The 18,709-nt window shown below is 50.3% G+C and overlaps 5 protein-coding genes across 5 annotated transcripts; 1 reads left to right on the top strand and 4 right to left on the bottom strand.

The window, feature by feature from the left end:
- Positions 1 to 795: 795 nt before the first annotated feature.
- On the bottom strand, positions 796 to 4,432 carry BO87DRAFT_417425 (uncharacterized protein; the record flags this gene model as incomplete). Its single annotated transcript, XM_025626811.1, has 23 exons — positions 796 to 895; positions 957 to 990; positions 1,085 to 1,158; positions 1,223 to 1,286; positions 1,329 to 1,445; positions 1,498 to 1,575; positions 1,647 to 1,724; positions 1,779 to 1,853; positions 1,907 to 1,987; positions 2,043 to 2,122; positions 2,311 to 2,383; positions 2,445 to 2,520; positions 2,574 to 2,642; positions 2,696 to 2,777; positions 2,948 to 3,076; positions 3,130 to 3,225; positions 3,400 to 3,486; positions 3,535 to 3,614; positions 3,661 to 3,740; positions 3,931 to 4,004; positions 4,085 to 4,132; positions 4,182 to 4,188; positions 4,305 to 4,432. The coding sequence occupies 23 exons, from the start codon at positions 4,430 to 4,432 to the stop codon at positions 851 to 853; spliced, it is 1,755 nt and encodes a 584-aa protein (XP_025477867.1). The 3' UTR covers positions 796 to 850.
- A 4,036-nt stretch (positions 4,433 to 8,468) lies between these two features.
- Positions 8,469 to 9,635, top strand: BO87DRAFT_312863 (uncharacterized protein; the record flags this gene model as incomplete). Its single annotated transcript, XM_025619597.1, has 1 exon — positions 8,469 to 9,635. The coding sequence occupies one exon, from the start codon at positions 8,469 to 8,471 to the stop codon at positions 9,633 to 9,635; it is 1,167 nt and encodes a 388-aa protein (XP_025477866.1).
- Positions 9,636 to 9,713: 78 nt separating this feature from the next.
- BO87DRAFT_362941 (snoRNA-binding rRNA-processing protein IMP3) lies at positions 9,714 to 10,720 on the bottom strand. Its single transcript, XM_025621654.1, has 2 exons — positions 10,186 to 10,720; positions 9,714 to 10,106 (listed from the first exon to the last, which is right to left on the bottom strand). The coding sequence occupies exons 1-2, from the start codon at positions 10,576 to 10,578 to the stop codon at positions 9,933 to 9,935; spliced, it is 567 nt and encodes a 188-aa protein (XP_025477865.1). The 5' UTR covers positions 10,579 to 10,720; the 3' UTR covers positions 9,714 to 9,932.
- A 393-nt stretch (positions 10,721 to 11,113) lies between these two features.
- BO87DRAFT_362939 (FMN binding oxidoreductase) lies at positions 11,114 to 12,680 on the bottom strand. The gene is made up of 6 exons (XM_025621653.1): positions 12,581 to 12,680; positions 12,422 to 12,527; positions 11,947 to 12,366; positions 11,883 to 11,902; positions 11,603 to 11,839; positions 11,114 to 11,552 (listed from the first exon to the last, which is right to left on the bottom strand). Exons 1-6 carry the CDS (start codon positions 12,644 to 12,646, stop codon positions 11,163 to 11,165), a joined length of 1,239 nt encoding a protein of 412 aa, XP_025477864.1. The 5' UTR covers positions 12,647 to 12,680; the 3' UTR covers positions 11,114 to 11,162.
- A 1,236-nt stretch (positions 12,681 to 13,916) lies between these two features.
- On the bottom strand, positions 13,917 to 16,164 carry BO87DRAFT_378269 (NAD-dependent malic enzyme). The gene is made up of 5 exons (XM_025623758.1): positions 16,029 to 16,164; positions 15,854 to 15,966; positions 15,716 to 15,794; positions 15,299 to 15,647; positions 13,917 to 15,245 (listed from the first exon to the last, which is right to left on the bottom strand). Exons 1-5 carry the CDS (start codon positions 16,153 to 16,155, stop codon positions 14,174 to 14,176), a joined length of 1,740 nt encoding a protein of 579 aa, XP_025477863.1. The 5' UTR covers positions 16,156 to 16,164; the 3' UTR covers positions 13,917 to 14,173.
- Between the last annotated feature and the right edge of the window lie 2,545 nt (positions 16,165 to 18,709).

Genomic DNA, 18,709 nt, shown 5'->3' with positions numbered 1-18,709 from the left:
CAACTACTCCAGTACCACCCAAGTAAATTTGTTCCGACCCAACCAGTATTTGCAAAGAAGCCAGATATATCCCTGTCCTCATCTTGCGACCGGGCCAATTCCCTACCTCCTACATATCCAATCTACACAGATTTATTTCAAGCGTCTAATACATCCCTTTCTATTTTATGCGCCCAGTCCGCTTCATTTCTCGTACCCTTCCAATGTGGACATGCTGCTTTCATTCAGATAACTTCAAGAACTTCTCAATGGGACGGTACGTTAGGAACTTTCCATCCTGTTGACATCATACAATACAATGTAGAATCAATACACATCCTTTCTTGTTCTTTCTCGGTACGAGAAGGCTACCGTTTTTGCTTCTGTCAATTATAGTTAGTCTATCTCGCTCATTGAGTTATCTCCCCGTGACCTTTTTCACTAGGCGAGTGTATGCCGGTGTGAGAGATATTTTGTGGATACTGTGAATGTTATGGCGAAGTCGGGTGTTTACGACGTGGTTGTAGCCGAGTAGGTCGCTTTGGCTCTCCTTTTGGGACTATGGTCGGGTTGGAATGATACTGTTTTCGCTCCCAAGTTGTCTGGGGATGTTGCTGACGGGAGCTCTTACCCATTAACTAAACCCATCAAGTCAGAATGTGTACTCGTAGAAGTCGCTCTGAAGCAAATGAAGCCACAACCTAGAAGCCAAGCGACCAGCAAATGAAGGCTTTCATGCTACTCTTCTGAACTCGACGATCAGCCAACCAACGTTCCGTCTGCTTTACATAGTTACTACGCGTCCAGTTATTGCACATAATATGGCTTAATTCAGTGATGGTCTATCTTGAAAGTGTACTAGACAGCTCCTCTAAACTGATAACTTTCCATTGCAGTGTGTGTCCCAGGAAACAATCTAGTGCTCAGTCAGTCACACTGGTCTCCTAGAAATAATCCACTGGTGGCAGTTTACCTACCAAACGATGGGTGATCATACTCCACCACAACAGCCTAACCGGCCCGTGTTTCGTTGCAAGGTTATGCGAAAAGATCAATCAGTCAGTTATGCTTTCAACCCTTCACCCTATCATCAGACATTACTTACACACCCCCTCCCCCGTGTCCGATGTCCCAGGCCCGTCCCAGCCGCCCAACCGAGGCCTGGTTTTTCGAAGCGTGCTGCAGATGGTGTAGTCTGTCAGCTCTTTTCCCAACACCAAGCCACGATATAACAACGACTTACACAACCCAAAGCCCCCCTCCCCGTGTGCGATGACCCAGGCCCGTCCCTGCCACCCAACCAGGGCCTAGTCCACCGCAGTGGTGAACCCTACAGATGTCAGTCATACATACTATCAAGAAACCACTGATGACTTGGAAGACTTGCAGTATGAAGGATGTTGGATCCTATGTCCCAGGCCCGTCCCAACCGCCCATCCGAGGCCTGGTCCACTGCAGTGGTGAACCTGTAAACAGTCAACCACAAGTTTATCCAGGATAATGAGCTAGAAGACTTACTGTGCTGTTGTGGTTAGTCGGTATCCCAAGCCCTTCCCATCCACCCAACCAGGGCATGGTGTTTTGTCGGGTAACTCTCTACAGTCAGTCGATAATGCAGTCTTGCCCCAACACTGCGAATCTAGCAACTTCACTTCCATAATACCAACCCCCCTCCCCTTCCGTGTCCGATGTCCCAGGCCCGTCCCTGCCACCCACCAAGGCCTGGTTCACCACTGCAGTGAACCCTGTAGAAAGTGAGCTACACCTTCAGCTAGAGGGCCGTGTGTTGGATGACTTACTTTGCTGTTAAAGTTAGTAGATCCCAGGCCCGTCCCTTCCACCCAACCAGGGCCTGGTTCACCACTGCAGTGAACCTGGATAAAGTCAGCCACAACTTAGTCCAAGAGCCATTAACTGTAAGTCTCACTGTGTTGTATGTGGCGAGTTGTTGTCCCAAGCCCGTCCCAGCCACCCATCCAGGGCCTGAGGTTCACCACTGCAGTGAACTCTGTACGTGGTTAGTGACAAACTCCAACAAACAAACAGTCAATGAAAAGACTCACTGTATGATGGATGTTGAATCCGATAACCCAAGCCCGTCCCTGCCACCCATCCAAGGCTTGGGTTGTTGGAGCGGTAAAACCTGAATAGTCAGCCAATTAGGATCAGTGAGATGGGAATGGAAATACTTGCCAGTGCTGTGTTGTCGAAGTCTACAACTACGTTCCAAGCCCGTCCCTGCCACCCAGCCAGGACCTGGTTCGCTCCACCATGAAGGTAAAGGCAGTCAGTCCTTATTACCATATAAAAGCCGAAGATCGAGTTACTTACTTGATCCAAACCCTCCACCCCCCGTGTCCGATGTCCCAGGCCCTTCCCAACCGCCCAACCGAGGCCTGGTTCACTGTGTGAACCCAGCTAAATGTCAGAAACTATTATATAGAGAACTGAAAAAGGAGACTAACTGTGTGTTGGATGTTGAATCCGGTGATCCAGCCTGTGCCAGCCAGCTAACCAAAGCAGGGCCTGGTTCGCTGGAGGCTGCAGAAAGTCAGCCACACTGCTATCTGTGAGCGATGAATGAGAGGACTTACCCCAGTGCCGGGTCACCGAAGTGACCCAACCCGTCCCTACCAACCAACCGCGCCTTGGTTCGCTCAAGGCTGTAGAGGGTCAGTCACACTGCTATCTGTGAGCCATAAGTGGGAAGACTTACATCTAGTACTGAGCCGATGTCTACGTGCTACGACCCAAGCCCATCCCTGCCACCCAACCAGGGCCTGGTTTGTTGTTGAGGTCTGTAGTAGACACGGAGTCAGTTATTTATCCAGATAAGTCAGAGTCATGTTCAGGAACACGAGTACTTGCCGTGTCGTAAAAGTCGAAAATACAATGGCGACTTATGACCTTCGAGGCCCGACCCATTCACCCAACCGATGTTGGATGAAGCTTTTCAAGAAGACTGTACAAAGTCCGTCATGCCCAGATGTGGCAGCTGGTATGACACTGCTTTGTGTCCGATGTCGACAGCTAAATTGCGTCGAATATCCCAGGCCCGTCCCTGCCACCCAACCAGGGCCTGGCTTTTTGCTGAAGCCTGCAGAATATTAGACATGCACGTGCAAGGAGAGCTGTGGTTGGAACACTTACTGTAAGCCCCTGTGTTAAAACCGAGCAGGTATATATAATATGGTCTTCCAGGCCCATCCCATCCACCCATCCATGAGGCCAGAAGTGTTGTCGCGCCTGTGAAGAGTCAGTAAGCGGGTAGGCAAGTCAGGGAATACTCAGTAGTTACTGTGTTGTATGTGGCGAGTTGTTGTCCCAGGCCCGACCCATCCACCCAACCATGGGGCCAGAGAAGTTGTCGCGCTTATTGGAAGTCAGCAAAAAAGCGAAGTTCAGCTCAAGAGTACTCACTGTGTCGTATATAGGAGTAAGTATATATAATAGGGTCTTCCAGGCCCGTCCCATCCACCCAACCATGAGGCCAGACCCGTATGAGTCCTAGACGAAGTCAATACTAACTATGTAAACATATCAGAGAATACTCACTGTGTTGTGTTGTCGAGTTGTGCTCTGTTGTCCCAGGCCCGTCCCTTCCACCCTACCGCGGGCCAGAAGTGTTGTCGCGCCTATGATGAGTCAGTAAAACAGGATTTCAAGTCAGGGAACACTCACTGTGTTGGGTTAGAAAGTAAGTATATATAACCCAGGCCCGTCCCTGCCACCCTACCTTGGGGCCAGGTATGTTGATGAGCCTGTGCAAGATTAGTAAATCAAAAGTCATTGTGGAAGCCAACTAGGATGTAGTCACTGTGCTGTTAGATCGCAGGTGCGTATCATAATATAAGGTCTTCCAGGCCCAGCCCATCCACCCAACCATGAGGCTAGACCCGTTATGAGTCCTGTGCGGGTCAGTAAATCGGCAGTCAAGTCAGGAGTACTTACTGTGTTGTGTGTGGCGTGTTGTTGTCCCAGGCCCGTCCCATCCGCCCAACCGAGGCCTGTCGCGTGTGGGTGTTCTGTACCGGTCAGCCAGTATGATCAGAAGCTCATCAGGGAAGTACTCACAGGTCTACAGTGTATAGTTGAGTGTCGCTACCCTGGCCCATCCCATCCACCCAACCGAGGCCAGTCGCGTGTGGGTGTTCTGTATAAGTCAGCCATTTTCAGCAGCTAATCCGGAGGATAGTACTCACTGGTCTACTGTGTCTAGTTGAGTGTCGCTACCCTGGCCCATCCCATCCACCCAACCTAGGCCAGTCGCGTGTGGGTGTTCTATAAATGTCAGCCACTATCAGTAGATAACTGGGGATACTCACTGGTCTACTGTGTCTAGTCGTGTGTCGAGATGTCCCAGGCCCGTCCCGTCCACCCAACCTAGGCCAGTCGAGTTTGGGTGTGCTATACCAAAGTCAGTCACGCTCAAAAACAGAAAGGCAAGACGCATAGGGAATAGATGAGTGGGTAGATGACAGGAGATAGCTGGGATTGCCTACTAGAAGATCTGGAAGGTTAGTTGGTAAGTAAAGGCAGGCTATGTGGCAGAAAGATGTCAGTAGATGGCAAAAATGGCAGAAATGGCAAGTAGATGGCAGGAGATGACAGGAGATGACAGGAGATGGCAGAAGATAGCAGGAAATGGCAGATATATGTCAAGAGATGGCAGATAGATGAAAGTAGATGTCAAGAGATAGTAGAGAGATGGCAAGTAGATGAAAGTAGATGGCAGATAGATGTCAAGAGATGGAAGAGAAGATGAAAAGGAGAAGAGGAAGAGAAAGGCAAAGAGATGGCAGAAATATGTGGGAGAAGAAGTTTCCAGCCTCCCTGGGGGGAAAGGGAAGAGTTTTAAATACCAGTGAATCTTTCCCTTACGACATGGTGAATAAACCAGCTTGATGTGACGCTGTCACAGTTCTGAGTTCATCGTAGCAATCCCATGAAAATCTCAGCAGATTTGGACGTGAATGTAGTATTGTTAGCATCAGGATTCTGCAATATGAGGGAGTTGGGTACTAACAATAGGTCCTATAGCTCTGCAAATCCATGGAAAACGCTTGTAGATGAGTCCAAAACGAAAGTATATAGCTAGAAGGCTCTGTCTGTATATCCTCATAGATTGTCAAGATTGCAGCTTGGTTCTCCTTGGGTTGTGTCGGGGTGTGAATGGGAAGAAGCTGGAGTGAAGTGGGCGACGAAGAGTCAGTCTACTATGGGAGTAACACCTGCCGTATCGGGCAACGAGACGCGACTACCTCGTCCTGTCACTTCACGAGCAGAACAGCCTCGATACCGAGATAAAGGACTACAGTACAGTATAATACAACAAGACGAGTGTTACTGCTCTATCCCTACAATGGGAGTAGGAGAATTCACGTTTTGTAGGGAAGTGTTTACTCTCGAGGTATAGTCGCTATAGTTCTGTTGAATGAATTCCATGGTACTACAACCGAGAGCCAAGGTTTTGACCAGGTTTGGTCTAAGTATAGGATTGAGGCTCCTGCCCAGTGAAGTATACTAAATCCAGCTGGGTATTACTAGTAACATAGCAATATGATTCTCCCTGGTCTATCGTCGGCCAGGTTCACAAAGATTAATGAGCCTTTAGCAAGCGAGTCTGTAGCAGCTGAAGACCTTTGCGACTACACTAGAAGAATTAACAGATCCTACATGATAACAGCTGCTGAAATATATATCTGGTTATCCTGAAGCAAACGGAAGCTGTCGACACCTGCGAATTTGAGGTAATATTTCGGGCGTATCAAAACGAGCCTCGAACAGCGGAGGTGTATTCCGGCTGCCATCACCATTAAATAAGGGACTTTCCGACAGGTTGCTATAGAGAGAACTGGGCCAAAAAATAGAAGGGGCAGCCGTTCGTATATTGTACTATACCAGTACTGTAGCACGGCTTCCTGAGTCTACGAGACATACTGACGTTATAGTAGGAATGCAATTCCACTTGATTATGTCGATATTACTACATCGGGCTACAAAATATATACTACTAATACTACAGACCACTAAGCGGCAGCCAGCCTTCCGAGACTACTAGAAAGCAGATGATAGTATAATAGTAATATCTTAAAGGAACAGAATTAGTAGAATTAGTTCTACAAGACTATTCAGGTTATATACCACGTAGATATAATCCCAGCACCCATGCTGGCAATCCACGTGCTATCTGTCTCAAGACCTTTCGACACGTTATATGCATGCAGACCAACAGAGACATATAGAGAAAGGCCGAGCGTAGGGCATGCCAAGACGTCACTAGTGGTGGAAAGCCAAGATCGACGGTAGCCACGCAGCTTCGGGAATTATCTGGCCGGGGGGGTTTCTCGAAGATTGTCAATCGATTGGCTAGTATTGCATCCCCGGGTTAGTAGTGCACTTGAGTATGGAGAAGGCACAGCGGGAATGGGATGTATCTCGCCTGAGCGACCAAAGCAGTACACTTCTGAATCTCACGAAAGATGAAGATCACAGGATTGCGGTGTGGTGGAAGTCATTGGAGGACAATGGCGGTAAGTGAAACTGCAATGCTGGCACATGAGATAGCGCCGATGTGGTTTGGGAAGCAGGAAGTTTTAAGTTTGTGTGCCATACGGGCGCTTGGAAGGTTCAGTCAGGCAACAAGCTACATGAGGGAGGATACCCAAAATTGCGGCAGAACTTGGATGCAGTGTCGATAGTAGTAGTAATCTGCAGGCAGCGTCATGGTGGGGTTTCCACAACAGGGAATATTACTGTTTGAGATAGCGCTTACTGGATTCTTGGAGGAGGGGAGGATGTCTGGGGAGAATTTGAGACACACACACCACTCCCACTTACAAATTGAGAGAACTGATTTCTGTAGAATCTATCAAAACGAGTATGCTATCTTCAATTACGGTAAATTTCTACCAAGCAGACAGACTATTCCATAAATTATTGTTGAATCCATCTGCGCCTGCAATAACTGGCGGTGAAAAAGCAGAAGCCGTGGAATGAGCGACGGGCGGGGCGCCGAACCACAGATTGGCTGGCAGGGAGACACTAAGTCGATAGTAGTAGTAAACAATCCAATGGATTCGCTTCACACCCCCGGGTGGACGCAGTCTGGATCCCCAATGGCCCCCCCTCTTTGCAAGCAAGGGAAGTACTTAGTAACCTAAGTACTTTACTGCCAATCTGCCAGGGCAATTGATGGTGCAATCATCCAGCTCACTAACATTCACACCATCGCGTGGAAGGATTTAGCTGGAGGGGCTAAACGGGGACACTAGAATATTTCCACGGGTGGGAAACTCCAAAAGGTACCTTGATCCCCCCCCCCCCCTGGTGGCTGATGGTGCTGATTGGAGACCATCACTCCATTGACATGCAGGGACATGATCCAACTATTATCCGTTAGTCTTATTGGTGAACTGCAAGGGGGAGGAAATCTCACCAGCAGCAGCACTCACAAACACACAACATGGGGGTGGTGACATGCCCCGCTGCAAAGAAGAGAACAAGAAAGAAAAACAAAAACAACAAATAAAAGAACAAAAGATGATAGATCGGTCTTTTGGACCTATCACACTGAATCTTCAATAGTATTAACTTTCGGGCGGGAGACTACTATGCGGGGAGTCTTTTTTCTTTCTTTGGGCCTTCAAAGCAAGTGTTTCGATTTCTCATTATGCTTCGTGCTTGACTAGTTAGGGACGGGTTTGCTGAACTGGCGTCAACCCCGATTCTACACAGGGATACGATCATCTGGCAGTTCCACCCTCTTAAACTAAAAGTAGCCCGTGTTTAATGACTGAACCGGTTTGGTCTGCCGCCGGGGAGGGTCTTGCAGGCGCTTGCAAAGAAACTAAAATCGAAGTTGGCATGCCTGGTCGGTGAATCTTTAGTTCATCTGTCGTAGTCTAGTTCTACTTATAATAGGACCTGTCTCGAACCCACCCCTAGTTAACTAAGTATCTATCTATTCATCCCTTCCTTGCCAGGTGCATTCATTCATCCCGCAAATCTTCCTCCTTTGTCTTTCATTTTCTTGGAGCAAACAACCCCTACACTGTACATCGTGACTATCCCTAAAACGTGCTGATGATCCTCGTGTTCTGAAGATCGACTGACCCTCATCATTTGTCCCTTGCCAGCAGCCAACTTTCCCCCCTCCCCTCCCCTCTCAGAACCCTAATCTTATCGGGTTCTTTCTGTCCTCCTGACATACTCCCATAGAACACACCCTTTTCCTCCTTTCGTTTTTCATTTTTACTCTCTACCCCATCTTTATTTCGATCGCTTTTCTCCTATTTCTGTTTATAGCACAAGCATGTTCACCCGCTGTTGATCGCGCATTCTTCACTGCTCTCCTGACTGGTGCCATTTGGCAGGGAGCATGTGAATCCGGCTGGACCGCGTCATTCTTCAGTCAAACACATCCCCATCCCGCTACGGTTCTCGGCCCTGGAAGTGCAGGCCAGGCACAGGCACAGGCACAAATAACGATGGCGGCCACGTTCACATGCCAGCGCCCCGATCTTCCTGGTGGCTCTTCCAACCATCGTCCTCTTTCTCCTACGATCTCTTCCCCACCGCTCAGCCCAGCGCCAGAGCATACATCTACACCTACACCTACACCTACTTCCTATTTGATGACAAAAGTCCCTTCTCTCTCCATCGTCTCACCCGGTGTGAACGACCCTGATACAAAAGAAGTATACGCCACTACCCTCGAAGTCACCGATATCACCGTGGGGGCAGGCAGTCCGCCCATCGTATCTATCCCAGTAGTCGATGGGCAGCTCTCCGACGGTATGGAGACCACCACCACAACTACTCCATCATCTTCCACGAAAACAAATAGTCGACGCACCTCCAAACGCAAAAGAACAACCTCACCTCCATCACCAACAACAACCAAATCTCCCGAGCAGCTTCACTCATCACGACGCTCCAGCCCTCACAGCCAACACAGCTCTCTCCACTCACACCGCCGCTCCGCAACCACAGCTTCTATAACACCGATATCCGATCGAACAGCCCGGCGTGAAGACCTGATAGCTCTGCATCGTGAATCATGCCGTCTATTCCAAGACGATGGCCTCTCTACATCTAAACCTAGCCCACGAGCATCAGCATCAGCATCAGAATCTCGACCCCCATCTTCCAGCACATCAGGCACTCCTCCACGCCCTCTGCGCTCTGCATCCAACGCCAGCTCCCCACCCACTCTACGAACACCACTCTCCATCTCGACCTACCAAGACCAAAGCAACCAAAACGACTCCCCACGGGGTCCAATCCGCGCAGCTACCTTCTCAGCCTACGAACCAGCATGCACTTCACCCGTGCAACCCACAGTCACAGTAATCGACTGGACATCGCCCTCCACACGGAGGCGCGAATACGAAAAGATCGACCGCGCCAGCAGTGGAGTACGTGGATTCTGGCGCCGAGTAGCGCCGCGATGGTGTCAATTCGGAGACCACCGCACGCCGTTCTTCGAAGAGGGCAAGGACGGGAAGGGGAACTATGAGGGGAGTGTACGACGATTCCGCATGGATTTACCAGAAGAGTGCGAGAGTAAGCGGGGAGGGACCCTTCTGAAGGGTTTCAAGTTAAGCCGGAAGACGGTGATTCATCGAATGGGAGGGAGAGTGAAGACTGCTTAACCATTTCCTGGAGTATAGCCTTAGTTGTTGTTATCAGTCCCAGCGTGCTTTATTTCCGGCGGATGATTGATTGCATTTGATACCCTGCTAGATGCATTCTTTATAATGATATACGAATCATACAGACACAACACCGTAACCAGTATGCATATGCATCTATTCAACACAGCACACGCATAACATAGCAGTAATATAGTAGTATATTACAAAACACAAGTGACTTTTCCATAGAACTCCAAACAAACCCCAAATCACACAACACACACAGATTGAAATAACATGAAATGGATAAAGGTATCACAACATATCAAAATCATCCAAATTATCCCGATATTGCATAATACTCCTCTTAATCTTGGAAGAGTCGACCCAAGTCACGAAATCCTCCAAATTCCTCGTAACAAGGTACGCCGGATCCGTAACGACCTCCGTTCCGACGCGAACATGGCCTTGTTCGATGAAGGTGACAGCCTGAAGCAGATTAGCATAACCGTTACACTCCCTTTACCCCCCCCCCCCCATTCATCCCAAAGGGAAAAGAAAGACTTACAGTCTTAACATTCTCCACCATCCCACTCCTCGTCATCCACACCGCAAGTCTCCTCCGACAAAACGCACTAACCGTAACCTCCCTCTCAACCCTCGAAAGCCCCGCCCCCTGTTCGCGACTCTGCTTCAAAATGCCCATACGGAACAACTTATCCAGCACCTCGGACTCCAGCTTCTTGCGGACAGGATCACTCTCAGGGTCCAGTTCGGATAGCTTGTGGGCTAGTTGGCGTAGGGATCCGCATAGCTGGTTGTATTTGCGGTAGTCGAGGGGGTCTTGCAGGTGGTAGCGTGTGCGGATTTGCGATTCGCGGTGGTTGTTGTCGGATTTGTAGGTGTGGAAGTCGACTTTGCGGAGGAGTTTCTTTTCGTGGTGTTTGAGGGCGCGGGGCATTTTGGTTGATGATTTATCTCCCGGGAGAGGGGATGTTTCGGAGGGAGGGTGTGGTGGTAATAAGAAAAAGGTGGAGGGTGAAGGGGAAGGTGAAGGTGGTGATGGGTTGGTTTGGCTGATAAGAAAATTTTGGGGATAGGATTATTGGAGAGGTGGATTTGTCGGGTAGAATGGGTGTGCTTGGGGGTGAGGGGGGTTTGTGGTTGGTTGGGAGTGGGGCGGTGTGTAGGGCGGTGGGTATGTTTGGTGGTGTGGTGATGGGAGTATGATGGAGAGTGCTACATTGACCAGACACTTGGTATCATATAATGCTGGAGGAAATGAACTTCAGCATGAGTGCTCTAGATGATATTATTTTTGGTTTGATGTCACTGTTTCACTTGGCGTGCAACGCAAGGTGCTAGTTTGGTTATCTCGGTACAATGTGAACCATAGTAGTTTGGGACACGATGATACATTTCAGCCATGATGTTGATAGTCCATCGTCTATACAATACTTCTATTTATATTCTATAATGTACATTCTATCTATATTCTAGTGTCTCTGTTATATATGTATAGTCTCATCCTTCGACACAGCAGCCCTACGGGAGGAATGTCTTCAATCCCATCGCGATCCGCTTAATCTGCTTCGCATAGAAGGAACTCTCCAATCCAGCTCCAATCCCCTTCAGTGAAATCAACCGTGCAAGGAACGGCATCGGAACTCGGTTCAGCACCAACTGCGCCTCTTCGTCCGAAATGCTCTCATCCATCAGAACCAATGGCAGTTTCGGCTCAATCGCAGCCGGGCGTCCAATTCCCACCACGTCGCATGCATTCTGCTGCAAAGCAGACATGGCGCCAGCACGGGTCCGGAAGCCGCCAGTCAGCATAAGCACAAGATCCGGGAAGCGCTTACGAGTTTCGGTGGCAAACTCAATGAAGAACGCCTCGCGGGCAACAGTGCTCGGGCGTTTCTCGGGTCCCATCATCTAAGACGTGTCAGTCTGAACATGAGTATGAACAAATAACATGTGCTGACCGTTGGGTTCTCGTAGCTGCCGCCGCTGACTTCCAAAAAGTCAATGCCCGCTTCGATGAGAAGTCCGATCTGGGTCATCGTGTCTTCAAACGTCGAGGAGCTGTGGTCAGCAGAGTTGAGCTTGATGCCGATAGCAAAAGTCGGCGGCACCACGTCGCGGATCGCGTGGATCATATCGACCACAAATTTGGCTCTCTTCTCTGCCGTCCCGCCATATCCATCAGTGCGTTTGTTGGACTTTTCAGTTAGCGTGGCTCATCCGGATACTGGGCGTAACTACCTTGGCGTTCAAGAATTGGTCTGTTCATTAGCCTACGACCAGTAGCAGGAGTGCAGTGACATACCAATCAAGTAACCATGTGCTCCATGTAGCTCGATTCCGGAGAATCCGCTGTCGGCCATCAGACGGGCCGTGTCCACAAATTGACGAGTGACTCGGTCGATATCAACCTGAGTCATTTCTCGGGGAGGCGAAAAAACGAGCCAGGTGAGCAGACGCTGCACCAAGCCATCACCCATATCAAGAGGAATCGCACTAGGTGCAATTGACGGAGCCAAGACGCCTCTGCGGCCTGCAGCCCGGGGCGTTTGTCGGCCAGGATGGCAGGCCTGTACGATACACGGAGTGCCATGTTGCTGGCACGACTTGGCGTACTGACTCCAGCGTGCAACTAGAGCCTCGTTGCCTTCTTGTCCTGTGTACTCAGCATGCAAGGCAGGATCCCAAGGGTTTCCGAGATGGTCCACATCCACCTGGACATTTCCTAATCATCAATAGCAGTTAGAAGCGTACTATGTGCGTTGACAGTGGGTCGCTACCTGTAAGGAGAGCCCCCCAACCTCCTTGTCCCCATTGGTCGTATGCCTTCAGCAACGTTGGAGTTGGCTCATTGCCTGACCCGGCCAATGCCTCGGCCATTGCAGCCTGGGCGAGTCAGACAAATCATGATTGAGCTTCCGGGAAATTGAGCCACCCACCTTGGCTAGGCGGTTCGGAAAGACCAGCCCGCAGGGAAGCTTAACGGGATCATGCAAGGACGCCATGGAGTGTGTGCCGGTGACAGAAAAGGAAAAGCTGAATGCGACCCTGAAAAACTGGGGGTTGCCCGTGATAAGTCACCGGCGGCCCGAAAAAGCAGCCGAGGCCAGAATCCACGTGGAGGTGTTCATGGCGCAATGTGGGGATAGCCGTTAGTATCGAGCCAAGATTTCTGCAGATGCTTATCAGTTCCGGCAGCTAGCACAACAATAAGCATGTGAAGAGCTTCATCTACTTGAATCAAATAACAGTAAGTAAGAATGATCATTGACTTGGAGTTGGTATGGTTTCTACTTACTACCGAGATAGACGAGCCGACACCAATGATTGCCGAGTTGGTCCGTGCTTATAGAAGAGATCATATGTCAGGATGAAACAGCAACTATCCCCTCATTCTGACCCCAATTCTGAGCTAATCAAAAAGCATAAGCCAGTCAAGCTTAATGAGGGACGAAATCCGCAGTTGGGGTAAAATCGGAGGAAAATGGTCCCCCGCGTGAAACCTCGGACGACCGGATATCCACAGTCAAGATAGCCGGACATCGGGATGCAGCCTCCCGACCACTCGGACAATGCAGGGTAATCCGTCCGTGGAACCACCTTTTGACAGCTGTGACAGGGCCTTTTCGAGTCAAATCGAGCTATAGCTTCACCCCCGGCCAATTACCGACTTCAGCCCAGTGGAACCGATCGCACGGGGAGATGACGGCGGAATCCATCGCCGATCTGACAGGGCCTGCACGAGCTGCAGCTCTGTTGCTTAGCTTGCAGAAGCTTATCTGTACGGTCCGTGATGGGGAAGACCATGCGTCTGGGGGTGAGACTGTCATCTTATCCCCACTTCACATGCCAGTGACCCAGGTTGCCTAAGTTGATGCATCCTGGTCATATATCACGGTCTGGCCGCGGGACAGCCTGACCATCGCTCGTGTGGGTATGGCTAGACTCTGTCCGTATAGAATAGATTAAATTGGAATGATCAGCAACAGCAGGACAACTAACATGTGAAGCAGTGAGGTGGTGACTCACTGGCAGATGTCGTTGTCCTTCCCCGCATTGAGATGAATCCCCTCATCACATGACGCTGACTGCAGGTGCAGGGGTATCCATGCCCGATTCGGAAACGAAAACCTCGCACAAAAGGATGCTAACGGGTCGATTCGGAGTCATGGGGTAGACAGATATCCACTGTAATAACTACAAGGGTGATGTCGGAAGATGAAGGAAGCTACGAGTTCCGTCTAGCGGGATTCCACGAAATGGCAAAACTATAGCCCGAAAAAAGATCTGATCATTGAATCATCCGTTTTATCCATCACAAGACCAGCATCTATGCTAACCAAAACTAGTCCGACATCGGTGGTATCCGACAACAGAATCGTCATTAAGAGGGGTCAGAATCCGTGAAAGAATGGGGGTATACAAAAGCGCATCCTTCCAAGCAGGATCCGGGAAACAAAAAGCGCTCGAAAACAGAACAAAGCCAGTATTTTAAGAATGAGATGCCGGAAAGCTAAGCAAAGAAACTAAGCTCACAGCTTAGAGTTCTTCTCGGCCTCCTCGGTCAGAGCCTCCAGGGAGAAGGCGCTGGGTCCCAGGCTAGCCAGGATAGAGCCAACCTCCCGCTCCAAGGCCAAGACCTCGGTGTGAGGGTTGTACATGCGGGCCTTGATCCAGGCATCCAGGTTCTCGTCGCTCATGCTGCGCAGGGCGGTTTCGCGGTCGACCTTGGCCTCCTGTGCCGCCCGGATGACGTTGCGGGCCACAACGACAGAGACCTCACGGATGCGGGTCAAGTCGGGGTAGAGAAGGCCACGCTCAATCTCCTCGGGAAGGAGAGCCTTGGAGAGGGCCTCACCCGAGGCGTAGATCATGCTGTCGGTGACCTTGACCGACTTGGAGAGAATGGTACCCAGACCAATACCAGGGAAGACATACATGTTGTTGCCCTGGCCGGGGTAGTAGGTGCGGGTCTCGCCAGCAGAGTTGGTGTAGGACATGGGGGGGAAGGGAGAACCAGAGGCAAACAGCACGCGGCCATCAGTGTTGGTGACAGCGCTCTCGTAGTCACATTCGGACTTGTGAGAGGGGTTGGACAGAGGGAAGACAATGGGGGCAGTGTTCCACTCAGCCATCTTGCGCAAGAGCTCGGGGGTGAAGACACCACCGATGGTAGAAAGACCCATCAGGATGGTGGGCTTCACATGGTCAACAACATCTTCCAGGGTCTTCAGCTGCAGGCCGTTGTTGTCCGTACGGGCAAAGTAGACCTTGTGATCAGCGAGCTTGTCACCACGATCAGCAGTGACAAGACCCTTAGTGTCGACCAGGTAGAAGCACGCGCGGGCCTCATCCTCGGTCATACCCTCGCGGACGAAGAAGTCAACAATCTGCTTAGCAACACCGACACCGGCGCTGCCAGCACCGAAGAAGACGGCGCGCTGGTCCTTGCAAGGAAGGCCAGAGCGCTTGACAGCGTTGATGACACCACCGAGGATGACAGCGCCCGTACCCTGGATGTCATCGTTGAAGCAGGTGTAGTTGTCACGGTAACGCTCCAGAGCAGGGAAGGGGTTCTTGAAGTCCTCGAACTGGATCACAATACTGCAACGCGTAAGCAACAATCCAGTCGGGTCGATCATGCATAAGCCACTTACCCAGGCCAGCGCTCGGTCAGAGCAGCCATCAGCTCATCCAAGAATTCACGCTCCTCCTCGGGAGTCACCTTGTCGCGGCGGCTGCCCATGTACAACGGGTCTTCCCGGAAAGCCTTGTTGCTGGTGCCCAGATCGAGAGTCAAGGGCAGGGTGGCCTCGGGGCGAATACCCGCGCAGGCAGTGTACAGAGCCAGCTTACCAATGGGAATACCCATGCCGTTGATGCCAAGGTCACCCAGACCGAGAATCCGGGAACCATCGGTGATACATGTGATTTCCACGTTGGGCTGGGGCCAGTTGGCTATGACAGCGGCCAGGTTGCCGCGATCCTCCCAGCTCAGGTACATACCTAGACGTGCATGGTTAGCGGCCGATTCAGCCCGTGATAAGCATGCTAGACAGGGATTCGCCACACACCTTCGGGCTGCTGGTAGATCTCAGACCATCTCTGACAGGCTTCTCCAACGACGGGAGTGTAGATGAGGGGAGTCATTTCCTTAGTGTGGTGTTAGATCATTGGCTTACTATAAAGTGGTTCTGCAGCTGCAGGCTTACCCTCAAGTGGTCCGTGACCAGACGGTAGAACAGGTGAACATTGTTCTTACGGAGAGTGCTGAGGTAGAGGAACTTGTCGATGGGGGTCTGCTTGAGAGCCAATTGAGCCAGGCCTGCAACTCCATTAGCTTCCAACCCCATCCGACCACCATTCCTCATCTACAGGTATACGCACAGCGAGTCTTCTGGGTCTCGTACGACTCCGCACGCGGGGGCGTCAAGCCGTAGGTGCGGAGATACTTGCGAATGTAGGCAGGGTTGGCAGTGTCATAGTTGGCATCACTAGACGTAGAGGAAGGCATTGTTAGTAACCAGGACGGCAGAAGTCAAAATGTGATAATGTGAGACTGAGTCGAGTGTAGATGGTGCCGTCGAGGACGGGAGGCAAAAGACTGGTACTTACACAGGTGCCGCATGGTTCACCAAGGAGGTCGCGTGGACGGGACGGCTTTGCTGAGCGGGAAATCGAGCCATGGTGGAAGGCTGAGTCACGGCCAGGATACTCTTGGAACGAACACCAACGATATCAGAAGAAGAGGGGAGATTGAAGGAGGCAGCAGAGCTGATGGCAGTGGAGGAGAGGATCAATTGAGGCGAGGAGACGACTGGTGGCAGTCTGATTTTATGTATTCCCTGGGCTAGTCGCATTGAACCCCCCTGAGTAAGAACCCACCGCATGCCGAAGTTCAACCAAGCAAGTGTCTCAACACCGGTCGTGATCTTCTAACGAGGTCGTCGTCAAGACTATGAACCAGGGCCGTGGATTGATTAGGGATGACAGCAATCGGGAAGAATCGGGATGCAAGGGACCACTCAGGATGACCGGGACCGGTACGGTGGGTATCGGGGTACAATGGTTGCATGGCAGCGAACCGTTTCGACTGGGTCGCTGGTCACAGACGCTCTGTGGTGGGAATTATGAAAAAAAGGCGAAGCTTGGGGGGGGAGAAAGGTGGAAATTGAACGGGTCAGATTGGGTCAGATTGGGACGGGTGTGGAGTAAACTAAACGGGAGCTCGCTCCGAATCCGACAAATGCGGAGAAAAATTAAAAAAACATTTGAGACGCACAGATTGTTTTTGGTCCGTTTGATTCAGCTCCAATTCATGGTTTTTTGATGTGAAAGAAGAAAATTCTTAATTAAGGCGCAATAGATTGACAAATCCCGTGAGGGGCTTGGACCTTCCAAATGTTGATTCTCGGTGTTTGGGGGGTGGGAAAGAGAAAGAAGATAATGAGGAGAAAAGTTGAGGTATTTCTCGTTCCAGGACGACGGCTACGTTGTAGTACCGAGTACAGCGAAAACACAACACACGACACACACACCCGACCTGTTCGATTTGAGGTGTTTATTGTGTTTATTCCATGTGTTTTTGGGTATTGCTGCTGTACTCCTGTTGCTGTTGTTGGTATTTTTGTTTCTATTCCTAATTGTTTGGTTTTCTTTTACACACAATCACTCACTCACTTACTCATTTCCTTCCTAACGGAATACACACTTTCTTTCTCTTTCCAAAGTCCGAGTGGGGAGAAAGAGGGACCTTCTTCTTTTTTCTTTTTTTTCTCTTTTTTTATCCTCTTCCCCGTTGGGATTCGGTGGCAGCTGACATACCTACTACGGAAGTTCCCCCTTGTTTCGGTAAAAGATGGTTCTAGATATGGATCCTTCTTGCTCTGTGAATTGTTTGTTGGATAATAATTACAGACCTATACCAGAATTATACCACAACCAAACAGGATTCCTGATAATCCATGCGTATTGTTGGGGATGCATAAAGTACGAATTAGAGGTGTGAGTTGAGAGAGCTGATCGAGTCACCAGCATCATCAGTCTGGATTGTACGGGGTACTTGTCAGTCTTCTAGCTCATCCAGATGCACTTCGGGTAATCCCTCTGCAACTACTGGCTTACTGTGTACAATTATACTCCGAGCGCCCGAAAGTATGAGATCTACCAGTGTAGAAACTAGCATGGGGGTGTTAAGGGGTTAATCAATTCCAAAAGAATGTGATAGCTATCAACAAGTATATCCTGCTTACGGTGGACTAGTCTCTTAAGTCCAGGACAACGCTTCTTATCACCGTCCGCCCTACGACGGAGGTCTATACCCTATACTGTATACTGTCTTACGGGCCCCGATTTCCGAGATGGCAAACCCGATTCCCATTCTTTCTGCTGGTCGGATGGTGGACCCGATTTAGTCAGAATTCAGCGTAGACATCGGAATCACGCAGCAGACGCTAAGCCAACAAGAGCAAAGGGTCCAGCCATGGTGGTTGAGGTGGATCGGGTCTCATGTGGCAGAGAAACAGGCTAAACTACGCCCACTAAGCCAGCTTAGTTGCCTAAGCTAACTGCCAGGCCCCAAGTCTCCAGACGATCTAACTGAACCAGGAAGGATTCTGGACCGGATGTTATTCATGCTGTGCCAGCCATTAGTTCTAAGATAGTCCCGCTAACATTCCCCGCAGCAACGCGGCCCGGACAATGGCCGAGTTCGGGTCTTGTCAGCGGCTGCAAAAAAGCCAGCACCAGAACACACACACACACACATACACACGCATACGCACACACACATACACGAATCAGTGTGTGTCTGTAGTAGTACCGCACCTGTGTTTCGTGTCCTGTCGGCCGATTGCCAGATATACACACATATACGAATATCTTCAAATTTTCCCAAAGCTCATAAAATCCCTCAAACTTGTTGGCTTGTCACCCGACATTGACTCGTATTGCCCGCTGTGTGTGTGTGTGTGTTGATCCAATCCACCACGGAGTATTCCTAGCAAGGGTGAATCGTACCCGGAATACTCCGTGGTGCAGACGCAATGCAAAAAGGAAGCTCGTCGCCC

The sequence above is a fragment of the Aspergillus neoniger genome (genome assembly GCF_003184625.1).
Source record: "Aspergillus neoniger CBS 115656 unplaced genomic scaffold BO87scaffold_24, whole genome shotgun sequence".
NCBI classification, from domain to species: domain Eukaryota; kingdom Fungi; phylum Ascomycota; class Eurotiomycetes; order Eurotiales; family Aspergillaceae; genus Aspergillus; species Aspergillus neoniger.
This window is presented reverse-complemented; position numbering and strand designations above follow the sequence as displayed.

What these genes read in the sequence shown, in the direction of transcription:
- BO87DRAFT_362939 (XM_025621653.1), bottom strand. Translation starts at nt 12,646, where the DNA reads ATGGCGTCCTTGCATGATCCCGTTAAGCTTCCCTGCGGGCTGGTCTTT. An exon ending in ACCAATTCTTGAACGCCAAG is followed by an intron (nt 11,840 to 11,882) that starts GTAGTTACGCCC and finishes CTAACTGAAAAG; the next exon opens with TCCAACAAACGCACTGATGG. An exon ending in GCAGCTACGAGAACCCAACG is followed by an intron (nt 11,553 to 11,602) that starts GTCAGCACATGT and finishes GACACGTCTTAG; the next exon opens with ATGATGGGACCCGAGAAACG.
- BO87DRAFT_378269 (XM_025623758.1), bottom strand. Translation starts at nt 16,155, where the DNA reads ATGCCTTCCTCTACGTCTAGTGATGCCAACTATGACACTGCCAACCCT. An exon ending in TGGTCACGGACCACTTGAGG is followed by an intron (nt 15,795 to 15,853) that starts GTAAGCCTGCAG and finishes CACCACACTAAG; the next exon opens with GAAATGACTCCCCTCATCTA. An exon ending in CTGACCGAGCGCTGGCCTGG is followed by an intron (nt 15,246 to 15,298) that starts GTAAGTGGCTTA and finishes TACGCGTTGCAG; the next exon opens with TATTGTGATCCAGTTCGAGG.
- BO87DRAFT_362941 (XM_025621654.1), bottom strand. Translation starts at nt 10,578, where the DNA reads ATGCCCCGCGCCCTCAAACACCACGAAAAGAAACTCCTCCGCAAAGTC. An exon ending in TGGTGGAGAATGTTAAGACT is followed by an intron (nt 10,107 to 10,185) that starts GTAAGTCTTTCT and finishes AATCTGCTTCAG; the next exon opens with GCTGTCACCTTCATCGAACA.